Source organism: Plecotus auritus, assembly GCF_963455305.1.
Source record: "Plecotus auritus genome assembly, chromosome: 5".
NCBI classification, from domain to species: Eukaryota; Metazoa; Chordata; class Mammalia; order Chiroptera; family Vespertilionidae; genus Plecotus; species Plecotus auritus.
The window spans coordinates 167080579-167103056 of NC_137776.1; the positions used below are offsets into that span (position 1 = coordinate 167080579).

The 22478-nt window shown below is 41.0% G+C and overlaps 1 protein-coding gene across 1 annotated transcript in view; it reads right to left on the bottom strand.

Moving 5' to 3' along the window:
• Window positions 1-22478, bottom strand: part of SVEP1 (sushi, von Willebrand factor type A, EGF and pentraxin domain containing 1) — a 149887-nt gene that overhangs the window by 27802 nt on the left and 99607 nt on the right. Inside the window, exons 30-38 of the mRNA XM_080670648.1 lie at window positions 21643-21813; window positions 20339-20512; window positions 17612-17731; window positions 16256-16432; window positions 15944-16028; window positions 14879-15070; window positions 13716-13883; window positions 5834-6506; window positions 1142-3927 (exon numbers count right to left, since the gene is read on the bottom strand). Of these exons, the coding sequence (XP_080526774.1) occupies window positions 1142-3927; window positions 5834-6506; window positions 13716-13883; window positions 14879-15070; window positions 15944-16028; window positions 16256-16432; window positions 17612-17731; window positions 20339-20512; window positions 21643-21813 (4546 nt within the window). The remainder of the gene's footprint in view (window positions 1-1141; window positions 3928-5833; window positions 6507-13715; window positions 13884-14878; window positions 15071-15943; window positions 16029-16255; window positions 16433-17611; window positions 17732-20338; window positions 20513-21642; window positions 21814-22478) is intronic.

Genomic DNA, 22478 nt, shown 5'->3' on the forward strand with positions numbered 1-22478 from the left:
TAAATGCCTTAAAGAGAGGACAATGCTGCCGAAACCGGTTTGGCTCAGTGGATAGAGCGTCAGCCTGCGGACTGAAGGGTCCCAGGTTCGATTCCGGTCAAGGGCATGTACCTTGGTTGCGGGCACATCCCCAGTAGGAGGTGTGCAGGAGGCGGCCGATCGATGTTTCTCTCTCATCGATGTTTCTAACTCTCTATCCCTCTCCCTTCCTCTCTGTAAAATATCAATAAAATATATTTTAAAAAAAAAAAAAAAAAGAGAGGACAATGCTGCTGGTGATCTGTTCTTGAATGTAAGACACTGTTATAAGGCTCAGTAGGTATTTTGTATGCTATACCAAAACTGATGCAAGCATCAGGTGGAGGCATTGTCATGCAAAAACACCAACATGATAACCAGACCAACTCTTTGTTATCCACGTTAAGGATTAGCCAAGATTAAAGTTGCTTGAAATGTTGTTATTATTGTCCTTCATTGTAGATAATAACACTACCGAATTCATGTTTATTCTAAAACAGCTAACAGTTCAAGAAATTCTAGACAAAGTCCAAAGTAGACTCAACTACTAGTAAGAATATAACGTAATTAATATTTATTGGGTATTTACTGTGTGCCCAGCACTGTTCTAGGTCCTTTACATAGGATACTTCTTTTAATCCTGATTATTAGATACTATAATGTCACAGTAGTATGGCTGTTCAAATTCAAATCAACCTGGCTCTAAAACTCCACGATTTAAAAATTTTGCATTTATTTATTCAGCAAATATTTACTTATTAAATTCTAGTCACTGTTCCAAGTGCTCTACAAATATTAACTCATTTAATACTCAAGTCAACCCTATGAGTAGGTACTACCATTATCTTTCTTCTCATTTTGTAGATGATGAAATTCACACAAGCAAGCTGAGATTTCTACCTAGAGAATCTGGCTCTAGAATTAAATCATTTAAGTAGCTAACATTTATTAGGTGGATATGTGTGTGTGTGTGTGTGTGTGTTTTTAAATTTCACAAATTACAGCCCAAGTAGGAGTCAAACTTAGAGCAATCCATTTCTCTATTAAGTGATTTTGACCAATCGCTTTTCATTTTACAACTCTTTTGCCTTCATCCACTGGAAACTTTGAGCCATGGTCTTACCTGAGTTTCACTTTACTTTCATAGGTGTGTGCCTCTCCAGTTGCCACTGCATTGGCAACAGACGGTGGGGGTCCACAGGACAGGGGCTGACAAACTGGATAAGGCTGGCTCCACATCCCTTTCTCGGTGCAAATCAGATCTGAACTGCCCTGGATGACATACCCAGGTCTGCAGCTGTAAGTCATCACATTTTCCTCCAAAGAGTCACTCTCACTGATGAATGCATTTGGTATTGTTGGTAGAGAACCACAAGATGTGTGTTCACAGTGGGGGAAGTCGGAGCTCCACTGGCCATTGGCTTCACAGGTGATTTCAGAAGGTCCCAGGAGCTTGAAGCCTTTAAAGCACTGAAGCTGAGCTGTCTTTCCACAATCCAAATCTGTTCTGTTGACAGTTCCACCTTGAATGACTGGTGTGAAACACTTGCAAGGCTGGCAAGAAGGTGGGCTGCCACTCCAGGAGCCATTGGAGAGACACCTTCTTGAAGGACTTCCATGGAGCTTATAACCGGAAAGGCATTGATACTGTATATGCCCCCCATGATAGAAGGAAAAGCCATTAGGGAAGCCATGGGAAAGATCTTCAGGAGGTCTACAGTTAACTGGCTTACAGAGAGGAAACTCTGCATCCCAGTTCCCATCTGACTGACAGGTGAGTTTTGGAGCACCATGCAACAGGTAGCCCTCCTGACAGCGGAACACCACTTCCTTCCCAAAGCCATACTCCAGGCCATCCATCACCCCATTTGCCACCTGAGGTGGGGTGGCACAGCTGACAGGCACACAGATGGGAGTGGTTTCACTCCAACTTCCATTGGCCAGACAAACACGACTCCTAGCTCCCTCAAGTAAGAACCCTACATTGCAAGTGTATTCAACCTCTTTTTGGAATGTGTGCTCATCTCCTCTCACCTGGCCATTGGCTAAGATTGGGGGTGAATGACAGTCCACAGGAATGCAAGCTGGCTCATTCCCATCCCAATTTTTATTTTCTTGGCACGTTCTCCTCTCAGTGCCGTTCAACACATACCCAGGATCACATGCATAGTACAACACGCTCAGGTATGTGTAGTTGTTTCCTTTGATGGAGCCATTCGTAACTGGTCTTGGCTTTTTGCATGCAATGGCCTCACAGTGTGGGGAAGCACCACTCCACTCTTTATTCTGTAGACAAAGTCTTATGTCGGAGCCCACCAGAATGTGTCCGGGTTTGCAGCTATACTGGACAGCACTGCCCATGGTGGTCTCTGTAACATGCAAAAAGCCATTTTCAGGAGCAACAGGCAGGTCACATTCAATTGAAATGCAGGATGGTGCACTGCTGTTCCAAGTTCCATCTTCCTGGCAGATTAGCACAGGGTTCCCCAAAAGTTCATAACCTGGATTACAGGTGTATGAGACCATGGAGCCATGTAGAAAGTTTGTTGAAAGTGTAGCAGGAGTTGAGTTTTCCCAGGTTTTAGCCATTGCTTCCAGATAATGCTGAGGGTGAGGAGTCAGATATGGAACTTCCATCATATCTTCCTCTTGGTCAAAATATCCCTGACCATCCTTGAGCTTAGTATAGTCTCCAAAATCAATTTTAGGAGGGAGACCACAGTCTACAGGTACACATGTTGGGATGGAGCTTGACCATCCTGACTCTTCACAGGTATGCATGGCATGACCAGCCATCTGGAATCCAGGGAAGCAGCTGTAGATGATCATGGAACCATAGCTATAATCTGCACCTTCTACAAAGCCATTATCAATGGGCTGTGGGGGCTCACAGTAGACAGCACTGCAAGATGGGACAGCCACATCCCAATCACCTGTCTCTAAACAGGTCAAGGTCTTGGGACCTTCGAGCCTGAAGCCTTGATCACAAGAGTATGTGATGGTTTGTCCAGAGTGTAGGCTTGTGTGAGAGAATTGTCCATTCAGAATCTCCTTGGGCTTTGGACACTCAATGGGTTTACATGTTGGTTTGCCTCCAAGCCAGTGACCATTTTCTCCACAAAGGATGGTAGTATTTCCCACCAACTCAAAGCCTGACCTGCAGGTATAGAGAGCTGTGCTGAGATAGGCAAGACCATGCACATCAATGATGCCATTGAGGATTTCCTCAGGTTGGGGGCATTCCACTGGGACACATTCTGGCAGTGGAGAGCTCCAGGTACCGTCAGCTTGGCAGAGGGTGGTAGGATCTCCTCTTAGGAAAAACCCATCCACACATGAATACTTGACGGTACTTCCGAAATGAAGAGCAGAAGCAGGAGCAGGGACACCAAAGGCAATTAGGGGAGGTGGGAGGCAAAGAACCATCTTACAAACAGGAAAAGAATCATTCCATTGCTGGGATGGCAGGCATTTCAGGACAGAGGGGCCCTGGAGGACATGCCCTTCTTTGCAGGAGAGCATCACCACTCCCACCTCAGCAGTCAACTCTTTCAGCACCAGCTGGTTTTCCAGGAGGGGTGGATCTGGGCACTTGGTGGGCACACACTTTTGGTTTGGCTTCTTGTTCCATTTGCCAGATTTCTGGCATGTCCAAGAGTTATCACCAATAAGTTCATAACCCTCATTACAGAAAAACTGGACTTTGGACCCCACTTCAAAATTTTCTCCTTTCATGTAGCCATTCTGGATCGGGGGAGGTTTTCCACAGCTGAGAGGGATGCACGACAGAGGGGACTCACTGTGCCAGTGGCGATTGGCTTGGCAGACAAATACAGGACTTCCAATGAGCTTATATCCCGGGTTACACCGATATCTCACTTCACTCTCAAAGATCCTGCCAGTGACATGCTGCATGACAGGGAGAAACAATTAAGTACAATTTGTATAACAGATCATATGATTAACTAAATACATTGAATAGTAAAAACGAACTAAACTAAAACGCCTACTTTAAAATGAATCAATTAAGACAAGCAAATAAGGACTTACGTTTTTTTTCAATAGGTCCAAATGTTATTTTTTAAATAAGTTCAAAGGACAGTAGGAAGTCAAATTAGGTCATCACTACTGCAGAAATGACTATCACAGTGCTGAGCCCATAAGTAAAAGATAAGTACTAAGTGTCTAAATTGATGGATGAATTTTTAAAGTAATACTGAAAATTATAAGTTACTTGGTAAGTTCAAAAAATCTTGCTGACCAAAGCAACACTATAGTTCGTTGTTTTAATCACAAAAGAGTGAACACATAATCAAACACACTTTATTTGTTAATTTTATTAGATAATTTAAAAAGCCAATGAAATATTTTTCATGGATATGGTCCTAAAAGTACTGTCAGAGTGTGATACTCATTCTTAATATACTTTTAAAAAAATTGCTGCTAAAACACAGACAAGGGAAATTAAAAAACACTATTGAACTTTTAAACAGAATACTTAGTATTTATGATCTCAAAATTCTAATAAGTGTATAATAACAGCTCATTTTTAGGCGGGACAAAAGATGAATTAGTTATGAAACCTTTAAAAGATTACTATGGGTCTTTGTTAGTGATAAAGGTGAAAACTAGCTTCCATGCTGCAATGAACTTCTTGGTAATTACTTGTTCTTTTTACTTATTTATTGCTTGGGCACCACTCATATGCGTCAGCATCAGGCCATTACAGACCTAACCTGTACTGTTAAATACTACCTGGCACCAGTAGGAGCTCCAGAAATATTTGTTAAATGAATAAATAAAGAAAGCCTCCTTACATATACTATAATCCTCTCCCAAAGGAAATCTAATACATTTGAGCAAAATAAATAAAAGCCATCTTAAATAAATGGCTTTTACTGTTTTGTTGCTTTTGAATATAAAGGAGAACAGGCACTATGTATGTGTTGGCCTTTAAAAAGTGTTCAACTTAAATATTGTCTATTTAAAATGGCCCTTGTTTTGAGGGAATGCATTTTCCTGCTTTCTTGATGGACTTATTGAGAAGACACATACTAGTGTGAAAGCAGGACATGTGTGGGTCTAATGTAACCCTTTGTCCATCACAGTAAAATTCCTTTTAACCCCACTAAAACAAGCCTGCAAGAACTGCATCATAGCGAATAGATGGCTTAATCCCATCTTTTGTCTAAAAACTAGAAAGGATAATAGATTTCTTTAGATTTTAAGTTATTTCTATAAAATAAAGTACATACCATCTTGGAATAACTTCTACAAAGCAAAATGTATTTTATTGAAGTTGGTTTATTCTAACAATAGTTAAGGTTGCGATACTGCTACAAAGTGCTTCAAATGTCTATGTACTAGTAGAATGTAGAAAGCTAAATCATTATTAGGATTCATATCTCTATGACTTTTTCTCCAATATTCACCACCTACAGATTTAGCTACTTCTGTTTTTCAACAATCTGTTCACTGGCCCTGCTTTAAAAAACAGTATATATATTTATATTATATTCTATATTCTATATTCTTGATTTCAGAGAGGAAGGGAGGAGAGAGAGATAGAAACATCAATGATGAGAGAGAATTATTGATCAGCTGCCTTCTGCATGTCCCACACTGGAGATTGAGCCTGCAACCCGGGCATGTGGCCTGACCAGGAATTGAACCGTGACCTCCTGGTTCATAGGTGGATGCTCAATCACTGAGCCATGCCGGCCGGGCTGGCCCTGCTTTTGAATCCCAGGTTAGCCACACTGCCTGGCCCTGAAAGTGAAGAAAGCCATGGACCACTTGCTAATCAGTCTCTTACCTCCAGAAAGCCATTCTCAATCTTGGGTGGCTCACTGCAAGACACTGGGTGGCATGTAGGTATGGGGCCACTCCACTGTCCTGTGGCTTCGCAGGTGCTCTTCTTCTCCCCTTTGATGTAGAAGCCCCTGTTGCAGCTATAAGCCACCATGGCCCCAAAACTGTAGTTTGATCCACTCGCATAGCCATTCACGATGCTCGGTGGCTCTCCGCACCGCACAGGAATGCACTGGATGGACATGGGGGAGGGGTTCCACTCCCCGCCTCTCATGCATTCAATCTTTGCTGAGGTGTTCAGTACAAAACCTTCCATGCATTTGAAGCTCACAATGGAGCCTGCTGCAAATTTTGCTTTGCTTATAGATTCCAAGATGCTGTAGGAAACAGATGGGGGTTTTTCACAGAAGTGAGCTATACACCGGGGCATGGCCTGACCTTCTGGGGGAACCCACTTGCCCTGGGCATTGCAGAGCAGCTGGGAATTGTCTGCCAGGCTGTAACCATCCGCACAGTAGTAGAATGCAATGTCTCCAAATAACCGATGGGCCGTCTCTGGAGAGGCGTGGTTCACGTGGGGGGGCTCATCACAGGAGACAGCCAGACACTGCTGGTTACTTCCATTCCATTTGCCACTGGCCAGGCATTCAATGGTGTCAGGTCCAGCGAGGGTGTAGCTATGAGATGGGGGGTGGGAGAGGGGATGGAGGGAAAGAAACAATAAGGATATTTGAGAAAAGGTATTTGTGCCTCTTTATTTGGTTTTATATTTATTATCTGTCCCACAGCAACTTTACTTTTATTCTTTAAAATAATATTTTCTATTCAGCTTATTGATCACATGACTTTTAATTGGGATATAGAAATATATCTTGATTTTAATATTCATGCTCTTTCAGAAAGGGAGGTGGATTGAAGATTACTGTGATTTAAGGAACTCTAAAACTTGTGACATGTCTTTAAAAATAAAATGAGTAAGCTATACTCCTGTTTGATTCAATTCAAAATTGGAACTTCATCTGTCTTTAGATGGTTTTAGTTGGTTGATTTTATCAACAGTCTTCGAAACAATCTCTTATGAGCCATATGTAGCCTACATATAGCTCATAGTTACACACTTACTTATATTCAATGAACTTTAAAGCAGCGATTATAAGTTTAGTCTCCTTAACCATGTGGTTAGCATTAAAAGCTATGTTTTACATATGGCTCTGCTATTCAAGCAGAATGAATTATAACTGAGAGCTTACTAACTCTCAGTCTTTTTGTACAAGGTGGTTACCTATATATGACATACTTGCAAAAATCTTAAATTATTCTCAAGTGTTCTCTCAATGAAGTAGAACAAAATAGTAGGGTATGCAGTATTATAATAATTATATCTGAGTCATTCTTATTTTTATTCTCACTTTATTACTGAAGGGAAAGGTGATAAGTCTATCATTTTGATATTAATAAAGGGTGAGGGGACCAAAATAATTGGGTACCTAATTTAATCTGTTTAGACATATTCATTTCTTCACTTTATAAATGAATGATTATGTAGAGAGGTTAAGAAACCTGCCTAGAGTCACACAGCTACAAGCAGCAGAGTTAGGATCTGAAGTTACTTTATTGGATTCCAACACTTATACCTTTTCATGATATTGTCCTCTTTTCCTCTTCTAAATGAGGTTGGTTAGACTGAAACTTGTGGGCATTCTTTGGAAACTGTATTGCCTTATTACAACTACAAATTATTTGACCCACCTTTCAGGAAAGATTCTCAAGTCATTAGTTAGCAAACATTCTCCTGAGGTCCCATTGAGTTTTATAAGAAATTAGCTGTTATAGAGAGGTTGGAATTCCTTCACCCTAGCAAGCAAGGTTTATGAAATCTATGAGATCAAGGGGAAAATGATAGAGCATCAGCAGAGGTGTGTGCATCCACCCTACCTATGATCACTTATGTTACTGTCTCAAAATGAACACTCTCCGACACCCCCAATAGCTGAGCTCTGCCTCCAGTTAGAGTCTACTGCATTCATTGTTTTGGATAAGCATCATTCTTTGTATAAGAATCTGAGCCTAATACATTTCTAGATGGCTTCAATCTTAGAGGATCCAGGAGGTATACAAAAACAACATGCTAAAAACATAATTTTATTATTAAAAAAACCATTATCCAAGGCCTGAGTGCCCAGGTTCTACTACTTCTGTGTAGGATGTGCTCTGGGTAAAAATTCCATTGGTTGAGGCTCCTGATGTTTTATAGCACAATTTACATCCATTTCACACTTTGAACCATGCATCATTACTGTCATGGGTCCCTTGATGTTGCTAGCATAAGCCATTGGCTAAAATGCATAGACATCACCTGAGACATCCCTGATTTATTAGGATCCATCATGCCATCTATAAAACGCTTACTTTAATTAATAGGACCAGCTGTTCTGTGGCAGAAGCATCTGCCTCCAGAACCTTCCTTATTCCTCAAAGCCTCCTGAGGACACAAGAACTGTGTTTTGTAATTTGGCAGGACTCTGTTAGACCTCTGATCTCTCATCTTCTGGAAAATCTCCACCAACCATTTCTCCCTAGTGGAAAATCACAGCAAAGCTCTTCTGTAATGGAATGGAAAATTACTACTAAATACATAGAGTTTGAATAAATGAATTTAAAGGATGCATTTTTGATACCACCCATGATTTCTTACGTCTTACATTATTTCTTTTTCTGACCTACAATCTTGACTTTTCTTTATGATTCTCAGTTAACATGTAGTTATTAAATAATTTAAGGGCCAAACTATGTGCTAGAGTCACTTACATAATTTAAAAATCATGCTATGTGCTAGACTTACTTCCTTAGTGCACAGATGCAACACCAATATATTTACTTGTTTACACATCTGCACTATGCCCCCCTTCCCCCCCATTACCTGGTACATTGTAGGCCCCTTCACACATAAAGTGGTTGCTTAAAGGAGAAGTGATTGATTCTATCCTAAGAATGAAAAGAGGAAGGATTCACAGAAGAAAGGCTTTTGAGTGAAGTCAGAGAGAAGTTGGAAAGGAATCATTCAAGGCAGAAAAGTAACATGAGCAAAGAAATGGGAGTGTGACAGAGCTGGGGCATCTGAGAACTTTCAAGTAGTTAGAAAAGCATATGAACCCCCAGAAAAGGAAGTGGTGAGCACTAGAAGTGTGTATTTTGACGGATTGTGACGGTTGATGGGCAGAGATGTGGTAGGCACAGATGAACTGGAAGTGTTTTTTGACAAGAATCTTAGATTTTTATCAGACAAAATGTCACTAGAACAGAAAGCTATTTAAGTGGTTTATTAACCACATGACCTAAAGAGTATCGATGCATAGAAGTAAGCTAGGTGGGAGTTTCACATGTTGGTCCTTAGCCTAGGTGTCCACCAGTTTGTAAGCAACCCATAACTGTAGGGTAGGGAGAAAGAATTGTTTTAGGCCAGTTCAATGTTTCTAATTCTGCAAGGCAATATTTAACAAAGAGAAGTGCGGATCTGAGATTGAGCTGGCTGACATGTCTGTCTTCCCCGACGGAATGTCTGTCTCCCAATGCTGCAAGTTTGGCCCCTGAGCCAGAGTGGAGCCTCATTTTCCAGTCATGGAAATGTGTGGAGGGGCTGGGATCCTTACTGAAGCCTCCTAATGCACTCCAATGAGCGAGCTGTAGGAGAACCTGGTACCAAGCTGGCACTACTTGAATGGTTTGCCTTTCAGAGCAGCAGACATTTATGGAGTGGCCTCAAGAGTGGAGCTGAAGCCAGTGCTTTAGATAAGATAATATCTTTTTAAAAATATTTTTTTTTCAGGGAGAGAGGGAAAAAGGGAGAGAGAGAGAGAGAGAGAGAGAGAGAGAGAGAGAGAGAGAGAGAGAGAGAGAGAGAGAGAGATTTGTTGCTCCACTTATTTATGCATTCATTGCTTGATTCTTATATATGCCCTGACCAGGGATGGAACCTGAAACCTTGAAATAAGGACTAAAAGAAAGACACAACATCTTATTTAAAAAGAAGAGACTATATAAAAAGAAATATTTGAAAAATAAACAAATAGAAATTCTAAAACATATAGAAAATAATTTCTGAAAATTAATGGACACATTAAAAAATAGATTACACATAGTAGAAAGAAACATTAGTGAACTGGAAGAAATATGTGAGGAAATTACCCAAATGCAACAAAAGCTTATAAAGAGATGGAAAATGTGACAGGTCAATAAATATGGAAAATAGAAAGAAAAGGCCCAATATATAACCTAATAAGACAAAAAGAGAGAAGAGAGGAAGTAAAGAAGAAGAAATATTTGATGTGAAACTGGATGAGACTATTTTAAAATTGGTGAAAGACATCCATTCTCAGATGTAAGAAGTGCAATGTGTCCTGGACAAGATGAACAGTGATAAACGCACCATTAGTCACATCATAGAGAAACACCAAACCAACAAAGATAAAACAAAACAAAACACCTAAACGGAACAATTCAACAATAGGTTGATTACAAACTGGTGGACGCCTAGGCTAAGGAGAGAGTTTTGTGGCTTTCACCAACTTGTGAAATGTTAATCTCAGCACTGTTAACATTTTGGACTAGATAATTCTTTGCTGGGAGGTGAGGAGGGCTGTCCTCTACATTGTAGGCTATTTGACAGTATACCTGGACCCTATCCACTAGATGCTAATAGCACCTTTCCCCCAGTTGTGACAAACAAAAATGTCTCCCGACATTGCCAGATGTTCCTGGAGGGCAATATTGCCCCCAGTGGAGAACCACTAAATTAGCCTGTGATAGAATTCTCAAGAGCAACATTAGCAGTCATAAGGCAATGGAACATCTTCAAAATGTTTGTGGGAAAAATACTATTAATGTAGACTTGTACACCCAGCTAAACTATAATTCAAGAGCAAGGGTAAAACTATTATTTTCAGACAAAGATTGTATAATTCACTAAGTCCTGCCCAAAGAAAAATATAAAGGACAATGCTTTAGGAATTAGAAACACAAAGTCAAAAGGAAGGAATGGGATGCAAAACAAACAAACGAAAAGTAAAGCCCCAATAGTGACGATGAGATTAATAAACACATGAGTAGATCTAAGTAAGCATTGACTATATTTAAAATGACTAATTTGGAAAGTTGTAAGAAAAAGGGGAAATAAAATGTAGATAATGATATGACATTTATGATGAGCAGGGTGATAGAAGTTAATGTTTTCCAAGATCTTTGAACTGGTCAGGAAGAAGGAAGAGATACTGAGTATGATCTCAGGGTAGGAAGAATTTCTTGAATTTGGCACACACTAGAAACAGACTATAAAGAAAACGACTGATAAATGTCAAACACTATCTAGCAATGTTAAAAATGTGCATATCATATGATCCCACAGCTCCAAATCTTGGTGTCTAGGCCAGAGCTATTCTTATTGACATGTGCCAGAAGACATGAGATAGTTTCCATGAAAGTCCTTGGAAAAATTTAAAACCCTCTACCAATGTACAGACTTGTTGCAATGATTTTCATTATTGTCTTTAATTCTTCTTTTAATAAGTCCTTTTTGTATAATATATAGATATAACATTAGGCAGATAAGGAACTCTTACGAAATGTTATAAGTGAATGAAGACAAAAATACACATATGATTTGTGAAGGAGAAAAATGTAAATTTTATATACAGTGTGATCTTTAATACTAGAAAATACATGCAAAGACAAAATTCTGGGAAGAAATATAGTAAAATATCATTAACATTTATCTTTAGATAATTTTTAAAAATAACCTTTTATTTTCTAGTTTTATATGGTGACAATGCCTCACTTTTTAAATGAGAAAAAAAACCAAGACATTGTCAACATTTAGTTATTATTTGGGACATTTATATTTGATAAGATTTGACAAAAATGACTAATTTTTATTAGACTATGCAGTTTATTCTGAAGCAGCTTTTAAATGAGTTTTTAATCTACCAGAGAGAGATGGGGCCATCAGAAGCTAAGTCCTGCACTGATAGTTTAATATATATATATTTTTTAAAAAACCTCCAACTTTTAAGTTAAAGGTGTTTTGTTTTTTTTTTTTTTAAATATATTTTATTGATTTTTTACAGAGAGGAAAGGGAGAGGATAGATAGCTAGAAACATCGATGAGAGAGATACATCGATCAGCTGCCTCCTGCACACCCCCCACTGGGGATGTGCCCGCAACCAAGGTACATGCCCTTGACCGGAATTGAACCCGGAACCCTTCAGTCCGCAGGCCGACGCTCTATCCACTGAGCCAAACCGGTTCCGGCTGATAGTTTAATATTAAAGATTTCCTTTTCACTTAAGAAGGTGTTAAGATTTGAGATTTCTGTCTGCTATTTATGCAGTTTGCAACAGAATGTCACCACCTGCTGGCAGGCCTGTATTTGTGGGACGGTCTATCCAAGTGAAATGAATTTCAACTTCGATGATTGTACAGAAACTGTACCCTCTCAGTTGTGCTCCAATCATCATAATAATGGCAATTTTTGTTGAGTTTATTAATTTTTTTCTTGCTAGGCGAAGCATTATGTCATTTTATTCCTTGCATTATCCATAAGAATTATGAACCTTTAATGAACTCCTTTGATGTAGGAAATCAAAGCACAGAGAGGTTACACAATTTTCCCAAGGCCACACAGTTAGTGAATGCCAGAGCCGAGCTTACAGACCCAGGCAATGGCAACCCTCCTGTGGTTCCTGCTTCCAACTGTGTGAAAAGCAACTGTGGTAATCTGGAGTGTGAAAGCACGACGAATGGTGAAAATATTCATTGAGGAAGCAGGCGGGGAAATGTCAGGTCACCTGGGATTCAACTGAGAAGGCTAAAAAGGGCTAATTCCAATGTATCCCTGATATTTGGGGGATAGTGATCTGAATCCATGCCAGCAAGCTCAGTGTACATTCTTGATAACCTATAATTAAGTCACTACCTCCTTCCCAGATACTGGTCTTGCAGAACCTGTTACAGTGAACACTGCACTGCCCTGGAGGGAGGGTTATTAACGCTGGTGCCAGGCCATACCATCAGATATGGCCTGGAGACCCCCAACACCTGGGGGCCTTCTTGCAAGGCCCGTGAAAAGGACCGGAAGCATAATCCATATTTGCAGGACAAAGACCATAGGGAAATATAAAGGAAAGCCCTATGCATGTTCCTTCACTCAGATTTGGGAGGCTGTTCCTTGAGTCTGCCGGTGTATTAAACAGTGTCCCTCCTCTTCTTTAAGGAATCGTTTGGTTTTTCTTTGATCTTCTGCAACACAATTACCCCTCAATTCTTCCTGGCCTGTCTGAGACCCTAAGCAGATCACCACCTATCCAGAGTGACCGCTCCTTTCTCTGCACCACCCGGGGCTTTTGTGAGGATCAAATGAGACATTGAGGGTAAAAGCTTTGTAATCTGTATCCTGTATTTTTTTTTCAAATTCATCTCTGAATTAAAATGAGCTCTTTAAAAATGTAACAGCCTGAAACTGAGCATTTTTTTTCTTGAAGACATGTCATCTTTCTGTTGTGATTTAAAGTCTTGCCTTTGGTTTGCAGAGGATAAATGCTTATTTAGCTGTGCTTTTTGCATCATTAATTAAAGTGTAATGATCTTTTCCACTGCATTGTCCAATGTCCATTACTCAAGGCCTAATTTGATAAATCACTCTAATCCCAAGCAGACATGGTTCCCTCAGGAGAACGTGCTCCCTTTCTGCTGTCAGGGAATAAGAGCATAAAGCTCTCCTTGGCTTTGGCTGACAGGAAATGCAATTTAACATTTAGTGGAGCCCATCTCCAAAGTCGGGAGCATCCCTCCCCTCAGCAGCTCCCAATGCTCCTTACTGCCCAAGGTTACTCACCCTTCTTTGCAGGTGTAAGTGACAGTGCTCCCCAAAGTGAAGTTACTCCCGGTGATGAGAGCATCTTTGATGGCAGGAGGCTCGCCACAGAAGACAAGATGACAGGTAGGTGGCGCTCTGTCCCAGCTGCCCAATGCAGAGCATTCAAGGATGGAAGGGCCCTGTAAGCTACAAGAAAGAATGACACCGCCTCTTTCATTGCCTGTTTATTTCCTGCTATGGCATTGAAACAGGAAGGACTTAGAAGAGAACAGGGGACCCCTGAGGAATCTAAATACATAAATATAAAATTTCTTCATATTTTATTGCTTTATATAAAAGGAAGGAAAACCTGAGCAGGCTGTAGACCCTTTAAAACAATGAATGGGCTAAAACAACATAACTTGGTGCAAAATAAAATGTGCTCATTGGTGGTGTTGTAGGGCCCTCCAGACCTTGTGAGTAGGTTACCTAGATCAGAAGGGGTTAGCAGGCTGGCTAGGAGACAGACACCAGGATAACTGAGATGCTCAGGGTCACTGATGTCAAAGGGCACTATCCTGGCTCTGAGCCTGGGATCTGAACTGTGTTGCTCATGACTCTGACCTCTGGTCTCCCTCAGATTTTGCAAACCTTGCATCCCGTGGCATGGCTTATCCATCTTTGCTTGCCAACCTGATAGCCTGTATTACTCACTCCACGTTCTGAGCACTTGATCTGTTTCACTTCAGATCCCATTGACCAAGTTTCTGGTCACAGACTGACTCTCTCCATAGTCCCCTCTGTTTGTGCGCCCCCAGACCTCCCGCTACCACACCCTATTATTCAAAGTACCTTCTTACAGTATTAAGGACCCAGGCCCTTAACTTGACATGCTTTTTATAACATCCCATGTGACGATGAGTATAAGCTTGGTAAGTCAATTTACCAAAAAATCCAGGCCTTGTCTTACACTTCACAACACTTTTTGCCTTCATGTTTAATGTCTAAATGCTTATAGCAATTGAACCGGAGTTTCCAGATGGAATATTTCCCTGGGCATTCACTGTAAGCTGGGCCTCAGGAAGCATGCCAATTTGAGAAACTTGTATTGAAAACCAGCCAGTCACATCCAAATGAAACCTACTGAAGAAGTGGTGAGTAACGGGTATTACAGGAAGCTTGGCTGGTGTCTGTGGACTTACCTGTATCCACTCTCGCAGGAATAAGATGCAGTAGAAAGGTAGGTAAGCCCGCTCAAAACGTATTTTCCATGATTTATATTTTCAGGGCTAGAACACTTGATCGGTTCACACACAGGAGGAGAATGGCTCCAAGAACCGTTAGCAAGACAGGATGATTCTTTATCACCTTCCAGAGTATATCCTTTATTACACCTAAAGGAGATAAAGGAAAAGGACAGAATATAATTTGCTTTACTACCCATTATTTTATCTGTGCCCAAGCCCCTCAAAAATATTGAGAACTTATTCATATTGAAAGAGTTCTTTTTTCCTACTGAATAATGCTTTGAAATTATTTTTTTTATGGTTCAGTACTATACATCTTCCCCACAGGGATCTTGCTGGATGATAAGTAGGACTACAGATTTAAGGATTTGGCTTGCCTCCAGTTTGTATCATGAATTAGCAGCTGCAAACAGAACATTCTTGGTTTGAGAGTGGTCTGGTCTAGTATTAACCCCTTTAATATTAGATTTGGAGCCAAAGCTTGCTTGCCTGTTTGTTTGTTTGTTTATTTATTTATATTGATTTCAGAGATGAAGGGAGAGAGAGACAGAGAGAAACATCAATGACGAGAGAGAATCATTGATTGGCTGCTTCCTGCACGCCCCTCACTGGAGACTGAGCCCGCAACCCAGGCACGTGCATGACCGTGAATCAACCATGACCTCCTAGTTCATAGATTGACACTCAACCACTGAGCCACACTGGCCAGACCAAAGCTCCCCTTTTACCCAAAGATATTAGCTTCCAGAGCTTTCTTACATGGCATCCATTCTTAGAGCTTCTCAAGGAGATGCTGGTGGCAGTAACGGGTTGTGGTCTAGGGATTTAAGGATTCTAGATATGACTACCATTGGATAGATTATTGCATTCAGTTTCTTCATACTACACACAACCCAATTAATTCCATATTAATTCAAAACCTTCCTCTGGGACTATTCTTCCTCCTTTCTCCCAGTATTATATCACTGCCAGCAGGTCACCAACAACTTATACAATGTCGTTTCAATCTTAGACGCTCACCTGTATATCACTTTACTGCCATAGGTAAATGCTGATCCATTAATGGCACCGTTTTCTGGAGCAGCTGGTGCACCACAGGAAACAGCTGCGAGGATGGAACACAAACAGCATTGCTTTTCTTAGTGAGGGCGTGCAAAGTCTCTGAAAGTTCAAGGGCAGCTCTAGGTTTTCTTGTCATGTTTACACATAAGCCATTTAATAGTTGGGTTTTAGATACTAAGAACATTGACGCAATACAACCCATGGCATTTCTAGCCCTCAAATGTCTAGGATTGCCCAACACCATAGACATGGGGAATTTACTAAACATACCTTCACAATGTGGTATCAGATGGCTCCATTCTCCAGACTCCAAGCACGTGATTTTGTTTGCGCCCATCAGCTGGTATCCTTCCTCACAAGAAAATGTGACTTCGGCACCCACTGTGTAAATCTCACCAGAAGAGTGGCCATTTTCTGGATTTCCTGGAGCCTTACATTTTATTGGTTCTTGAAAGAGAAAAACAGTTTTGGGGGAACAGTAAGTGGCTTTCACACAACCATCCAAGGTCTCATGGCAAAATAATTCCACTATAGGTTAGGTACCAGTTAGATACTAAGGAAAAGGCTTTTGAAGGCAAACACATGAAGGCCAGAGATACAATGAATGATTACACCAGAAAATATATTTAATAGGCATTTAAACAATATTTTGAAACAGCAAAAAATACATAAAATTTTATCTGGCCGAAAAGGCAGTTGTATATTGGGAGGTAGTGGTGGAGCCAGGGCATGGCTCAACCAGGATTCAATCCCCTTGACTTCCCCTAACCTCATACCCACCTTTTCAGAGTAATTGATGCTCTCTCAAGCTCATCCAAAGCACATTTAGAAGTCTCCAGCCTCACTATTCAAACAGACTACAGATGGTGAGCCCCTACCACATGCAAATTTGGGGTCAGTCACCACTTCTAGGACAGGAAATAGGTTAAGGGGAGATGTGTAGCTAGCTCTGAGTAACAGAAGTGACTATAATACTTGAATTCTCCAAAAGGGAAGAGATATTGGTTCAATTTTTCTGAAGAGCACTTAAATGCTAAGGACTTCAAATGAAATGCTCTCAAAAAGTCAATGTATCATAAGACAGATTTTGAGAATTATTCTTTATTATTTTCTGGTAGTTGCTTTCTCTAATAAATATAGAAAAATACTGATGGGTAGAGAGATGGGTCAGTATTATCAAAGTTATCACAACATATAGAGATGTGGTAAGGCAAGATGGCTATTTTTTTTCAATGATATTATTCTGTGTGGCTGAGGCAGAGGAAAGATACTGATAAAGAAGATGTGATGATGCATCTTTCTTGTTCTGACTGAGGCAATGGAAGCCACTGGTTATATATTTCTAAATTAACCCTATTATTCTTCTACTCTGTAGGCATTTCTTCAATAATCGGGTGATATTGCTGGCTCTCAGTTTTGTTGTTCAGAACTTGGGAGGTTGGGAGAGGCACAGTGCTAATTTAAAGCACCTTTAGTTGTTACCTATGTGTCTTTTTAAATTTGGTTTATCTTCCCCATCTCCCCTTTGATGCTGAAAATATTGTCTTATTTTCAAATAACATACACTGGAAATATATACTTGAAAAAAGTTTAAATAAACTTGCCAATTACACACATACTAGTTACCTGCACAGTGTTTACCATCTCCCGTGTAGTGAGGGTTACACAAGCAAGTGTAGGACCCATTCGTGTTCAGGCAGGAAGCATACTTGCTACAATCGGACCCAAGTGCACATTCATCAACATCTAAAATGAAGACAGATCACAAAGAGCAAAGCTAATTTTTCTTATGTGTAAAGCATTTGTTTTTATTTTTATTTTTTTTATTTTTTTTTAAAATAAATCTTTATTCAGATTATTACAATTATTTCTCCTTTTTCCCCCCATAGCTCCCCTCCACCCATTTCCCACCCTACCTTCTGCCCTTACCTCCCCTCCACTGTCCTCATCCATAGGTGTATGATTTTTGTCCATTCTCTTCATGAACCCCCCATACCCCTTTCCCCCTGAGAATTATCAGTCCACTCCCTTTCTATGCCCCTGATTCTATTATATTCACCAGATTATTCTGTTCCTCAGGTTTTTAATTCACTTGATTTTTAGGTTCGCTTGTTGATAGATATGTATTTGTTGTTCATAATTTTTCTCTTTACTTTTTTCTTCTTCCTCTTCTTTAAGAATACCTTTCAGCATTTCATATAATACTGGTTTGGTGGTGATGAACTCCTTCAGCTTTTTCTTATCTGTGAAGCTCTTTATCTGCCCTTCAATTCTGAATGATAGCTTTGCTGGGTAGAGTAATCTTGGTTGTAGGTTCTTGCTATTCATCACATTGAAAATTTCTTGCCACTCCCATCTGGCCTGCATAGTTTCTGTTGAGAAGTCAGCTGACAGTCGTATGGGTGCTCCCTTGTAGGTAATTAACTGTTTTTCTCTTGCTGCTTTTAATATTCTCTCTTTGTCTTTTGCTCTTGGTATTTTAATTATGATGTGTCTTGGTGTGGTCCTCTTTGGATTCCTTTTGTTTGGGGTTCTGTGGGCTTCCTGGACTTGTAAGTCTATTTCTTTCACCAGGTGGGGGAAGTTTTCGGTCATTATTTCTTCAAATAGGTTTTCAGTATCTTGCTCTCTCTCTTCTTCTGGCACCCCCATAATTCTGATGTTGGTACGCTTGAAGTTGTCCCAGAGTCTTCTTACATTATCTTCAACTTTTTGGATTTTTTTTTTTTTTGCTTTTTGCTTTTTCGGTTGAGTGTTTTTTGCTTCTTTGTATTTCAATTCTTTGACTTGATTCTTGTGTTCCTCTATTCTGTTTTTGGGTCTCTGTATAATATTTTTTATTTCAGTCAGTGTATGTTTAATTTCTAGTTGGTCCTTTTTCATATCTTCAAGGGTCTTGTTATATTTATCGGCCTTTTCTAGGATATTCTTAAAAAGTCTTATAACCGTGGTTTTGAATTCTATATCCAGTCGTTTGTTTTCCTCCATTTCTTTTGTTTGTGATCTGATTCTTTGACGCCGCATTTTCATTGCTTCCCTGAGTTGGTAAGGTAGATATTTGTGCTAGGTTTTCAATATGGCCCAGTGGGTCTGCCTCCCCAGTTAACCTGAGGTGGACACTCTTGGTGCACCCCTTTGTGGACTGTGTGTACAGCCTTGTTGTAATTAAGTCTTTATTGTTGTTGGTATCACTGGGAAGAATTGACCTCCGGGCCAGTTGGCTGTAAGGATCAGCTGCGTCTATGCTGGGAGAAGTTCGGTGCTGGAGACAGCCTTATAGGATTAGACTTGCCAAATTGCAATAGCCTCTGTACTCAGCTTGGATGGGGTGGAGTCTCAGTCTTGGCTTCCTGTCAGCCTTGCCCTTGCGCGCATGTGCGCTTTCAGTCCTCCGCCTTCCCCAGCTCGAGTCTCCGCCTGAGAGTCCAGACTCCCCCCACAAGAGCGTGGGTCCCCAGGGGCTCGCCTGGAACTGGGGCTCACTGCAGTCAGAACTGGGGCTCAGTGCAGTCAGGATCCTCTTACTCCCTTCCACTAGGGAAAGCCTGTGGCAACCTCCGCAGCCTTTGTGCGCACTGGCCTGCGCGCGCCTTCAGACTTCTGCCTTTCCCAGCTCGAGTCTCCGCCCGAGAGTCCAGACTCCCCCCGTAAGAGCGTGGGTCCCCAGGGGTTCGCCCGGAACTGGGGTTCAGTGCAGTCAGAACTGGGGTTCAGTGCGGTCGGGGGCTTCCTTCCCCCTTCCGCCAGAGAAAGTCAGCCAGGCTCTCAGCCGCCCTTCCTCTCTGCGCGCACAAAGCCCCTTTGCCGTACCTCCAATTCTCTGTGAGCTTTTCTCTTTCCTTCTAGTTGTAGAATTTTCACTCAGCCAGCTTTCCTGTGGTTCCGGATGGTGTCCGTTCTGTCTTTTAGTTGTAGTTTTGAAATTGTTGTGCGAGGCAGCAGTTTAGGTGTTTACCTATGCCGCCATCTTGGTTTCTCCCCTGTTTTTATTTTTAAATCATTACATATCACTTAATGTATAACACTATATTCTCTATATAAATTTTAAATATAATCATAATCACATTGAGATATATAATAAAAGCTATTATTTCTTTAGTTTATGGATGGGTAAGTAGAAGAACAACAAAACAACAACAATATAAATATACTCTTAATATGGAGCCTAGTAAAAATTTAAACTTTTTTGGCACCTCTATGGACAGCTGCTTTGCCACTGCGGTTTGCCCAGAGCTTACTGGGATGAGATGAAATTAACAAAGAAATAACATGGGAGAGTCTCAGGGGTTTGGGATGATTGTCTCCCACAGAATTTGAATACATCAACACAGTAATTGTCAAGATTTATCTCACCAATGCATGATGGTGAAATGCCATTCCAGCTTCCATTATCCGTACAGAACATCCTGGAATCACCCAACAAATAGTAGCCGTTGTTGCACTGGTAGGTCACTGTGCTGCCAGCATGGAAGTCCTCGGCTGAATAAAAGCCATTCTCCAAAGAGGGTGGCAACCCACAGCTAATGCCTATAATGTGACCAGGAAGAACACAACTACATTAGGTACAAAATGCTTAAGGGACATTTTCTTTATATTGACAGATAGTTGAGTTAAGCATGAACTTTTCATTGCCCACACACATTAGATGGAGAGTGCTCTAGGGGTGGTAGCACAACCATCATTGAAAAACACCTGAAGTCTAGCTGAAAGATATAAAGAAAAACCCACATTGAGACTGGTAGGAGGGGTAGAGAGGCAGAATGGACTGGTCCCATACCCATGTGTGGCGGTTAAAAATTGGGAGGGATATCTTGGCTGCGGAGGTCCCCCTGAGAAGCAAAGGGTCCCAGAACTCTAGGCCCCCAGCCCAGAGTTCTAGTGCCAGGAAGAGAGGTCCCATAATTTCTGGCTATAAAAACCAGCAGGGATTGTGGATGAGTGAGATGGAGGGCTGCTAGAGTCCCAGGCATTTCTCTTAAAGGGCCCACACATGGACTTACGCAGACTCACTACCTCTGAGGCCCAGCCGCTATGGCAGTAACTCCAAAAGCACTAGGGACAAACCGGAAGAACTAAATTGTCTGGCTTCAGAGTGAGGGCTGGAGGGGCAGTTTCCTCCCAGACAGAAGTGCTGGCGGAGGCCATTCATTGCTCCTTTGCTGAGACCGTCCCCTGCAGGTGCAGGACTGCACCTTTTCTGAGTCTCCATCAACATAGCTAACGCCTCTCAGGTGATTCCCTGACAACTCGCCCACCCAAATTTTGGGCCCACCTAAGCCACTTCCAATGGCATTTCCATATAAGTGACCTGTCTTGACTCTTGCTATGGACTTTCTTAAAATCTCTCAAAGGCCCACAAACCCCATACAAGCAATCTGGCCTTGAGGTGCCCTGTGCCTCCTGCTAGGTGGCCCACGCCCGGCACCAGCAGCAGCCAGCCTCCGTTTGCAGCCGGGTGGTGTCTCTGGATCTTCACTGCCCACCACCCTCCTGGTGCCCAGCTCACAGAGTCACTGCACAAAGGAAGCGCTCAATGAATGTTTTCTTTATTTGCCACTGTAAAGTGTCTAGCTTTTACACAGCATTCCTGAAAAGCGTTCTTATGGTTCCAGTATTTTTCAAGAGGCACTAAAATGCCTTCAATAAAGGCAGCTCACGTTCACAGTGAGGGAGTGGTTGTGTCCACTGTCCTTGATTCAGACAGTACTGCACAGGGTTCCCGACCATCTGGAAGCCTGGATCACAGGACAGATTGATTTTGGAGCCTGGTTTTAAGTCTACTGATGCACTCCGCAGATGAGGTATGGATCCTTCTAAGGGTGGGCAATCTGAGGGCAAACAACACAGGTAGAGAGCTTGTCAACAACAGTGGAGCATTGCCAGGTCAAGGTTTTCAAATCGTATGTTATACCAACATTTGAGAACCACTCTACTGATATTAAAATCACTGGCAAGCAAAATTACCAGAAAAAAATATTTGAGTCAACAAACAACTTACCCTCTTTCAGGGGAAAAAAAAAAAAAAAAAAAAAAAAAAAAAAAAAAAAATATATATATATATATATATATATATATATATATATATATATATATTTTAAAGGAAATATTTTAGGAATAATTAAAATGTTCTTATAAGTTATGAATGTAGGATATATTTAGAAATTTATTTAAACACATTGAATATTAGGATGCAGTTTTGATCATTCAGAGTTTGACTATCAAATGTGCAGGTTATAACATCCACTGTGCTACCCACCCCTGGAGGGCTGCTAGCAAGTGCAGAGCCGAGAGTGTGCCCATCTCCAATGGGAGGACAGGACTTCGCTGGGCAGTTAAAAGTTGACCATATCCCTCTTCTTGTCCTATTTTCCTTATCTTATTCTACCTTTGTCCAAGTTTATTCCACAATTAATGTGTACACTATTATACAGAATGTATTTAGTAGTTAAAAAAATCCTTTGGATGAAGTTGGGTAAAAATGAACTATTTGTTA